Raw genomic sequence first — 10,695 nt, 5'->3', positions numbered from 1 at the left:
TTTTTTTTTTTTTTAAGATTTAAGATTCCCTTTCCCACAAACTGCACTCTCTAAAATGTCACTTTTTGGTTGATCTGATTAACTGGAAATCAGTTTAGAAATTCAAACTAAGTTCAGAATGTCTTGAGTTAATTTATTTATTTATTTATTTTTTTAATCAGGTGTGGATTGTACCTGTGGCCTGTGTTTTAATTGCTTGATTTTTGAGTGGAGTTTGGTGATGGTTTTCCTGCTGTATTGGCTTCGAAAAATACTGAAGAAATATTGAGTTTATCTCAATATTTTACATAAATAGACCGTTTAAGAGAAAACACACACCCACAAAAAAAAAAATCAACCATTTAAATAATTTCAGTGGCTTGTGAATTATTCTCCTCTATGGATAAACACCATAATTAGCTCTGATATTAAAATAGTGTACTGACTGAACCGAAGCTGCGAATTTGGAACGTAACCACCTGTAGATTGTAGATTTAGTAATCTTTTAAATTTCCTCCTCCTGCTTGTTGAGTTTCCGGCACTAAACTAAATTGATTTTGGCAAAAACTAATGAGTTAATCTTTCATGTAACTGAGAAAAAAAAGAAAGCAACTCTGCTAAAAAGATGCAGTTAAGTTTGATTGCAGAGGAACCTGTTAATAGTTAAGACTATTTTGTTGTGTCTATCAATGCAGTGATGGACATCCTCTTAACACTGAACTTAAGTGTAAAGAGTAACTCAACAACTCCTGAAAATCTTCTCTTTGCTAAATTCTTACCTTGCTCCAGTGATGTAATTGTGAACTTCGGGTGTGTCAGTACCAGAGTTATAATAATTTTGTATTTTTCATTAGTTTTTATTTTGTTTTTAAATTTCTGTTTTCGATTCAGTTAGTTTCCAGAGTGTGTTTGCTCATTTCAGTTTAGTTTTCATTGTTTAAAAATGTTTCTTAAGTCTAAATCTAGTTTTTATTTTTAGTTCAGTATACTGAAACTAAAACTTTTACACCTAAATTAGATTTTTAGTTTAGTTTGACATCACAGCTGGGTGTGGTTAGAGGTACAGCAGAGCTATGTTCAGCTCCGACAAAGCGTAGCAAACGGTCTATTTCAACAGAAACAGTGGCGTGTTAAACACCCTGTCACGTTACGTGTTACAAGTAAAGATCTACCAGACATTTATCTACATACACGGCGCTCCTAATTGGGTAACACCTCTGACATACCCACCAAATGAGAAAAGACGTACCTCAAAGCCTGTTGCACACAGTTTCAAAGAAACATTTAGTTCAACCCCAAAACCGTAGCAAAACTGATCAGAATCAGAATTGGTTTTATTGCCAAGTAGGTTTTCACATATAAGGAATTTGGCTTGGTGTATTGGTGCGAACAAAAAATATAAAAAATATAGAGTAATTAGAAGCATAAGTATAAAAAGGAAATACTATTAACATTTAAATATAAAATCTGAATGCAAGTAATAATATAAAAATATGTGCACTGTAAACACGAATAGGGTTGCGTGCAAAGAACAGTTGTGCAAAGTATGGATGTGCAAGTTTAACAGTATGCAGTGTATGACAGGTGAATGACCAAGATGATGAAGAGATGTCCGACTGTGTGTTAGTTACGGGGGATAACTTGTCCTTGGTAGTGGCAGCAGCGTACCAGATGGTGATGGAGGAGGTGAGGATGGACTCAATGATGGCAGTGTAGAAGTGCACCATCATTGTCTTTGGCAGGTTGAACTTCTTCAGCTGCCACAGGAAGTACATCCTCTGATGTGTTTTCTTTATAAGGGAGCTGATGTTCAGCTCCCACTTGAGGTCCTGGGTGATGGAGGTCCCCAGGAAGCGGAGTCATACAGGGTGATGGGGGTGGGCAGGGCTGGGTTCTTCCTGAAGTCCACAACCATCTCCACTGTCTTAAGAGCGTTAAGCTCCAGGTTGTTCAGCCTGCACCAGGTCACCAGCTGGTCAATCTCCCACCTGTAGGCGGACTCATCCCTGTCAGAGATGAGTCCAATGAGTTTGGTGTCGTCTGCGAACTTCAGGAGCTTAACGGACTGATGACTGGAGATGCAGCTGTTGGTGTACAGGGAGAAGAGCAGAGGAGAAAGAACACAGCCTTGGGGGGATCCAGTGTTGATAGTCTGGGTGTCTGAAACATGTCTCCCCAGCTTCACGTGCTGGGTGGGTGGCAGGCCCCTGCTGAGGTGGGGGAGGTGATGCTGGTGGGTTGGAACTGGTGGTCGCGGGGGATGGTGTCTGGACTGTCCCATTGTCTTTCAAATCGACAGTAAAACTCACTCAGATCGTTGGCTAGGCACAGGTCATTGATAGAGTTGGGGGGGGGGGTTAGGTTTGCAATCTGTCTGAGCCCCCTCCAGACAGAAGCAGAGTCATTGGCTGAGAACTGGTGTTGTAATTTCTCAGCATACCGCCATTTAGCTGTACTTTGACTCTTTAAACCTCTCCTTGTCCCAACTCCTGAACGCCTCTTCTTTCAGCCGCCTCAACTGTCTGAGTTTAGGAGTAAACCAGGGTTTGTCATTGTTATACCTCACTGTGGTATACACGCCATTTGAGACTGAACACACCCCAGACTTTTTGATCCTGCCCACTGATGTTTGAACCAGAAGGCTCATTCAAGATGAGCCAAGCCTGTGCAGATTTGATCACCAGTGATAGTTGCACAATGCATGGCGGTTAGATTTGTGTCCGACTTCATCCCGACTTGCTCTGACTTCATACAAAATTGGATGATATTCTCACAAGACTGAGGCGGCCGCAGTTTTTAGAGCCAGGCGCTGCCGTTGCTCTCCACCAACTGCAAGACCCAGGGCATGATGGGAAACACCTGACTCTCAACTGATCTATCAGCTGATTGGTTTAGATGTTGACTCAACAATATGATGCTTTAGATAAACTTTTCATTTTTGTTAAAAGTCAGAGATTTAGATGTTATTTGTCTGATCTAAGGGTTTATTCTCTGAACAGAAAACATGTTTGACTGTGAGTCTATTGTATATTAACACTGGACTGTTTTAATTCTTGAAGTATTTAGCATCACAGAGACTTGTGGTCAGTGGGATGTGAGGATTCTTAAAATAACATCTGTACAGATGTGAAGCCCTGACTATATCTGACTTTTCTGTAATGAAAGCTGTTGTCTTGAATTTCTTTCCACTGAAAACATTAGCCTAATAGTCAAAGACATTTTTTTAGCCTATGTAGTTTGAGGGGACAGGTCTGCTCTGCAGCAGCAAACTGATATGATGCTAATCTACATGAAAATTCATGTAAAATGGAGCTTGAATCATGAATATAAATTACAGAACCCGTAAAGCATTTAATAGGTTACTCTGTCATAATGAAAACAACTGGAGACTTAGAACAAATTGACTTGAGGGTTTGATAACAGTTTTGATTAATCAGCATCAGATCTAGCAGGATGTGAGTGTTTCAGTGACTTCCTGTACATACTGAAGGCCGGTGGAAACTGTTGGGAAACTGCTCTACTTCACCACAGCTTTTTGTCACCGCATCCTGCTGCATCCACCTAATCTCGTCCACTCCCCAGGCGAGGCTCGGTTCATCTTGAACAAGCCTAATAATAATGAAGCTGCCTGATCACTCCAGTCAGCCCACCCCCCTTTCCACCAGGGCTGCGTTCAGCCCCTACAAAATGTAGCAAAATGTTTATTTCAGCAGAACAGTAGTGTGTTAAACACCCTGTTGTATTACGCAGATGCACTGTCTTTTAACACGGTGGGGTTTTAATCCAATTCGATTCAGAGTGTTTTATTGGCTTCATGGGAAACACGTTTACATCACCAAAATAAGTGTGAAATAAAAGTAGAGACCAGAATTTGGTTTGTAAACATGCTGCTGCTGACTGGGTATCACCTTTGACACACCCACCAAAACGAGAGAAAATGCACCTCAAAGCCCGTGGCGCACTGCTTCCCACTGTTTTGAGGAAAAATGTCCTTCAACCCAAAAACTGTAGCAGAACAAGGTACACTGTTTTGAGACTTAACGTGCCCCAGGGCTGGAAGCTACTGGACAAGGATCACATTCAATTTCAATGTAAAAATATAAACATAATGAATTACAGGGAAAAGTTTACATTGTTACAGTCAGATAAGCCAAAAGTTATTTGTTAATTAGGAGCATTCTTATAGATATACTCTTATAGTCCATGACTTCTATGACAATGGGAACATTAGCCGTGGGGAAAAAATTGCTTCACATAAGTACTGCGATTTTTATTTCTACAATTTTTTAATTCCTGAATTGATAGAAATTCAAATGAGGTGAAAAGCAGTTGCCGCTTTTATTGTGGTAATCTACAAGTACCCTGACCTGACATCAGACTTATCCATTCCAAGAAAAACAAAACTTAAAGGCTCTCTAAGTCTTCCTAAGCTTGAAAAGTTTTGTCACATACAGCAAACATCTCCTCACGATCAGCTAGCTACATGCCCTCTGAATATACTGTGAAAAAGTCAGGTCTCTGTAGGCAGCCCAGGCTCCGCAAATGGCAACAAAAACATTTTGGTCCAGGCTGCACCAACCAGCCAGCGCGAGACCAGTGAAAGCAAGCACACACACATGAACGCGGTGCCCATGTCTCACGGTCTCGCGCAAACGCACACACGTGAACGTGGTGCCCAGAGAGGCAGTTAGAGCTATAGGCTACAATGAGGATAAAAGGCGAGCTAGCTCTGTTGTGTTTGATAACATTGTTGAACATAAACAGAAGTGAAGTGTTTTTGTTGCCATTTGCGGAGCCTGGGCTGCCTACAGAGACCAGACTTTTTCACAGCATATTCAGAGGACATGTAGCTAGCGGATCGCTAGAGGATACAGACCTTCAGCAGCTAAAATAGAAGCTGCCCTCTGCATTGACAAACTTTCTGCCATTACACAGAGTAGACCCAGCCCACTGTTAATCCCAATGCTGGGGTTTGCGCCAGCTGAATCTGAGTTGCTCCAGCTGCTACTGAGTCCATCTGTGAGGTCTGCTATGGGGCAAAAAACAAACAAAAAAATCATTTTGGGATTATTTTAACAGATAATGCAATATGAGTTGCGATTTTACCTGGAGTTGTAATGTTTGCATTTGAGTTTCACTGAATAAATATATATATATATATATGATATACCGCATAGATGTGCGAAAAACAAACAAAAAAATCATTTTGGGATTATTTTAACAGATAATGCAATATGAGTTGCGATTTTAACTGGAGTTGTAATGTTTGCATTTGAGTTTCACTGAATAAATATATATATATATATGATATACCGCATAGATGTGCGGAAATCTTTTCTACAAGTTTGGACCTTTTGATGTTTCCAGCACCTTGCCAAGACCCTAGCTGAATGGAGTGGTGGTTGTTCTGCAACAATGAAAAAATATAAAAATGATGATGTGATTTTTGCTGAGGGTCTGTTCCCTCCATGTGTGGAATATCTTTTGTAGGCCAGGCTTCTCTGAAGCACCACGATGCTTTATTAAATGTGTTCACAATGTGTTAACATGTTAATCATGATGCGATTAAGGTTCTTTATTTTCAATTTACCGGTCCATCTACGTCCCAACTCTCATCAGTGGTCATGAGCTTTGGGTATTGACTGAATGAATGAGATCGCTGATACAAGCAGCGGAATTGAGTTTCTTCTTTGGGGTGTCTGGGCTCAGCCTTAGAGATAGGGTGAGGAGCTTAGACATCCAGAGGGAGCTTGAAATAGAGCCGCTGCTCCTTTATGTTGAGGTGGTTCAACATCTGATCAGGCCCCTGGGCACACCCAGAACACACTGGAGGGATTATACATCTCATCTGGCCTGGGAACGCCTCGGGATCCCCCAGGAGGAGCTGGAAGTGTCGCTGGGGAGAGGGATATCTGGAGTACTTTGCTCAGCCTGCTGCCCCCAAGACCCAGCCCTGGATAAGCAAATTAGAAAAAAAATGGATTGAGACAGTCAATGCAGGTTAATCATGATGCATTTATTTATTCCAGATCACCTTCTATGAGGGGAAATGCTTCACCGGCAGGAAGCTGGAGGTCAGAGGAGACTGTGATAACTTCCAGGACCGTGGCTTCATGAACAGGTGAGAAGACAAATCTGACTGAGTTCTTAGCTTTGGATTCTAGTACTTAGTTTACTTTGGATTCCTGACTTGAGAGAATTGGAGGTTTTTTCTTCTTCAATCCAACACTTTAGTCCAGAGAATCCTAACAACTACTTGCTACATGTTCATTAAACTCACTGCTGATGGTCGTCAATGACTCATGATCAATTCATGATACAAGTAAAACTGAAGGAAGTTTTTGACAGTGTTAATTTCGTCAATGAAAACTATGACAAAAGTATTTCCTCAACAACCATTTGTTCATCACAAAGATGCCACACTGATGAGCTAAAAAAAATAGATCTTCATAATAAAAAATATGACGAAATCTAGGTTTCATTTTGTTAATGACACGAGATGGAACGAAAATGTTAGTGGTGGACTATTTGACATCCAAAATTAGAGGAGAAGAGAACAGAATGATAAATTACTTTATAAAACATATTAGAAAAATGTTTTCTACTAGAAAGGCAATAATATCTTCTAATGCCATATGAGATCGGAGCGCCAACAGCCTGTAAACTCCAGTAAATGGTCAGCACCAGGATGCTTCGCTAGTCTGCAAAACATGAGCAGTGAAAGCTGTTTTCAAATGATGTCATAATGAAATTTTTGTACAACCTATCACCTTGATTATAATTTCTGATAATGGTATCAACCTAATTGGATTAGTTTAAAAAGAAAAAAACATTCTGACCAGGAGTTGACTAAAATGTCATACATTTTCAATGACTTAAACAATTGTTGTTGTCGCCTAAAACTAAACTAAAACGATGAGGGATAAAGATGACTAAAATGTGACAAACTATAAACATTTTTGTCTTAAGACTGAGAGTAAATCTGAAATAGCTGCCAAAATTAACACTGGTTTTGCATTAACTGAACATGTGCGTGAGAAATAAAGGTCTGGTTCTCTCAACCAACTTCCTGAAGTGCTTGAGCTACGTTCTTTCTATCTAATATTCTTTGTGTGTTTTCAGGGTGAACTCCATCCGTGTGGAGAGCGGCGCCTGGATCTGCTTCGACCACCCCGACTTCAAGGGCCAGCAGTACATCCTGGAGCACGGAGAGTACCCAGAGTTCCAGAGGTGGAACTCTCACAATGACCACATGGGATCCTGCAAGCCCATCCGCATGGTAAACACCCTCGACAGGGTTCATCCTATTTAGTATTCAACCACGATTGCCACCAGCAGCTGACAAATTTCCATGTGACGAATATTTTAACCCCATGATACAGCGGATACTCATGTTCCCCAGAAGATAAATCAATCAGTGGCATATCCACTGACGTCTCCTGTAGAATCACCAGCAGGCCAAAATGTAACCATTTAAAGGGTGAATCCCATAATAATCCCACTGTTAGTTCAGAGGTGTAGAATATCTCACGAAAGCCTGCAGTCACATACAGAAACATTTTATTACTAACACATCTAAGATTTAACACTTTCAAGGCCTTATTTTTTTGAAGAAACTGAATCTTCTCCAGAACCTGCAGATACCCTGCACAAGACTGGTAACATTCAGTCGTTAGACAGACAATTTAATTAGCTAACGTAAATAATTCCCAGTGGATGAACCTTTGATTAAGGATTTTATTAGAGGTTCAAGTTTAGAGTGTGGATCCCTGTTGTTTGTGTGAATTTATTTTTGTTGTGTTTTCGCAAATTTCCATGAGATGGTACATCATAGACGCATGAAATTTTCACCTGTGATTGAAAGTTGTGTGCAAATACTGCTCAAGAAAAATAATCAGCCAGATGGGGGCGCTATGATTAAGGGCCAAAAATTCAATTTTTGAAAGGCTACACTCCTCACACCTCAAGTCACATTGACTTGAAAGTCGACACATGTCCAGCTCAATGTGCTCTGCTAAAAAAGCCTCAAGAACAATTAAGGAGTTTTTTGAAAAACACATTTTTTACATCTCCTCTTAAACCATAGCTCCGATGTGTACCAAATCTTCTGTGGATCATCACTGGACTAAGTTAATCAAACATTTTCAAAAGCTTTCATTGTGTTTTGAAAATATTGATCAATGAACTTTAGACGGTGTGTGATTCAGCACACAAATAGACCTAGCTCTGTGTTATTTGAGTCAATTATTACAAAACTTGCAAGATATGCATACATAAGTACTAGCAACATACCCTGAAAGTTAAATTCAAATCAACCACTAGGGAGCGCCACAAATGCAAAAAAATGGGCATGGCATACCACAAATTAAAGTTTAGAATTAAGATTAGAAATCAGCAATTATTTGCCCAAATATTACACAACTTGCAGAATATCTTCTCCTGAACTGTAGGTCCAATCCAACCTAACTTTCTGTGGATCATTTTACCAACCTTATCAACCTTATCTCATTTTTTGAAAATACTGACTGATTAACTTTAGAGGGGGCATGGCTCAGCACATAAATAGATCTTACTCCATAACTGTTGAGCGAATCATCACAAAGCTTGCAGAAAATGTCTACAAAAGTACTAGCAGCATACCTTGAAATTTTCATTAAAATTGACCACTAGGGGGCACCACAAATGCAAAAAAATTGGCATGGCATAACACAAATCAGACTTAATAAATCAGAAATGGTTTGTCATTTTCATTTGTCATTACAAAACCTGCTGGATATCTTCAATAATAATGTTTAACCATGTGTGAAAAATAATCTTTTAAAATCACTCAATAAAAGGGCATAACAAGTTCTAAACAAGTGCATTGGCCTTTCACAAAATTTGGCCATAAATCAATGACAGTTATTCCAAACATCACCAAACTCGGTGGATTTTTTTAAATTGAGGTACCGAAACATTTCCCTAAAATGTTTTCACAACTGACCAATAGGACGACAGTGTTGCTGAAGAAGAGGGTGGCCTGGGAGATATTTAATCATAAATGAATTAACATGTTTGATCATTCCCAGCTTTCAACTTCTAATGGTCTGTGTTGACTTGAACACAGGAATCAGCATGTCTAGATTTTTTATAATGTTTGATAAAATCTGTTTTGTAGGAAACTGAAAATTTTTTCTGTGTCAGATAACTACAGTGTAATGTCTGTCCCAGCACAAGTAAACTTAACCTGTCTTCCTACCTTTCTGTCCGTCCAATAGCATGGAGAGCACTACCGCATTGAGCTGTTTGAGGCCTGTAACTTCTCTGGTCAGTGTGTGGAGATCTGTGATGACTGTCCCTTCCTGCAGAGCCGTGGCTTCTCCAAGAACTGCATCAACTCCGTCAAGGTCTACGGAGACGGAGCGTAAGTTTAACACAGAAATAATACAAAATAAACAAAAAATAATACAGAATGTACAAAACAAGATATTTTAATTTGTCAACTTGGATGTGGAAAATTGTGATGGACATTTTTTCTGTTTTCTGACATTCTACTGACCAAACAAATAACCAATTAATCTAGGAAATAACCAGTATATAATAAAAAGCACTATTACCTGTTATAAATCTACTTGTCTCTTTTACTTCTCTCCATCTTCAGCTGGGTGATGTACGAGGAGCCAAACTTCCGTGGTCGCATGTACATTGTGGAGCGTGGAGACTACTGCAGCCACAATGAGTGGCAGGCCCAGAACCCCAACATCCAGTCCATCCGCAGGGTCGTCAACTACTTCTAAACCCTCACCTCTGACCTCTGACACCCCCCAAACTCCCTCTCCTGTAACTTTTAGCACCGCTGTAATCATGTACAATAAATAAACCCAACTAAGATAAGAAAGCAGGTTTTTTATCAAACACTTTCTGTGTGTGTTGTTTTGTGTGACCACTGAATACTCAACATAAAAACACAATCATTCAACGTTAGAATGCACATTTATCGTAAAAGTGTACAACATATATGTTCCAGATCAGACTTATGTCTATCACAGGGTTCCCACAGTCATTAAAGTCCTGTAAAAGTTATGAAATCAGAAAAACTGTTGTCCAGGCCTGGAAATGGTTTGCAATTAAACCAATTCTTTTGGAAAAGATTTTAATTTACACATTGCTTTTGTTGTTGTCTAAAATATGTGCATTGACCAGGTACTATGATCTGAATATCTATAAGATACCATCACTATGTCGAGTCATTGATATACTTGGATAGAGGAAGCCTGAAGGGATATTGATGGCGATCAACCTTCATCTATTAAGGTATCATGAACACTTAGGTTCAGGCAAGGGCACAAAACAATTATTAGACATGCCCATAAAACATGTTTAACAAGAAATAAAAGCATAGAGACGTGTCAAAATTATAATCCAAACACACATCAGAGTGCATTGCCAACTAAAGGATCTTTGGTTTTCTATCCTCCAAAAGGGGATGTTGCCTTGACATTTTCCAAAGTACCTGCATTTGCCGCTCTGTTCTCTTTCTTATGAGAATATCTCTCCACTACATAGAATATCAATCAATCAATCAATTTTATTTATAAAGCCCAATATCACAAATCACAATTTGCCTCACAGGGCTTTACAGCATACGACATCCCTCTGTCCTTATGACCCTCGCAGCGGATAAGGAAAAACTCCCCAAAAAAACCCTTTAACGGGGAAAAAAAAACGGTAGAAACC

General features: G+C 39.6%; 1 protein-coding gene across 1 annotated transcript in view; it reads left to right on the top strand.

Moving 5' to 3' along the window:
- The window catches only part of LOC126397919 (gamma-crystallin N-B), a 216,856-nt gene extending 207,000 nt beyond the window's left edge, over nt 1-9,856 (top strand). The window contains exons 2-5 of the mRNA XM_050057002.1: nt 6,008-6,100; nt 7,102-7,258; nt 9,237-9,382; nt 9,620-9,856. Coding sequence (XP_049912959.1) covers nt 6,093-6,100; nt 7,102-7,258; nt 9,237-9,382; nt 9,620-9,755 — 447 coding nt within the window. The 5' untranslated portion in view covers nt 6,008-6,092 and the 3' untranslated portion in view covers nt 9,756-9,856. The remainder of the gene's footprint in view (nt 1-6,007; nt 6,101-7,101; nt 7,259-9,236; nt 9,383-9,619) is intronic.
- Nucleotides 9,857-10,695: the final 839 nt, after the last annotated feature.

This window comes from Epinephelus moara, chromosome 11, assembly GCF_006386435.1.
Source record: "Epinephelus moara isolate mb chromosome 11, YSFRI_EMoa_1.0, whole genome shotgun sequence".
Taxonomy (NCBI): Eukaryota; Metazoa; Chordata; class Actinopteri; order Perciformes; family Serranidae; genus Epinephelus; species Epinephelus moara.
This window is presented reverse-complemented; position numbering and strand designations above follow the sequence as displayed.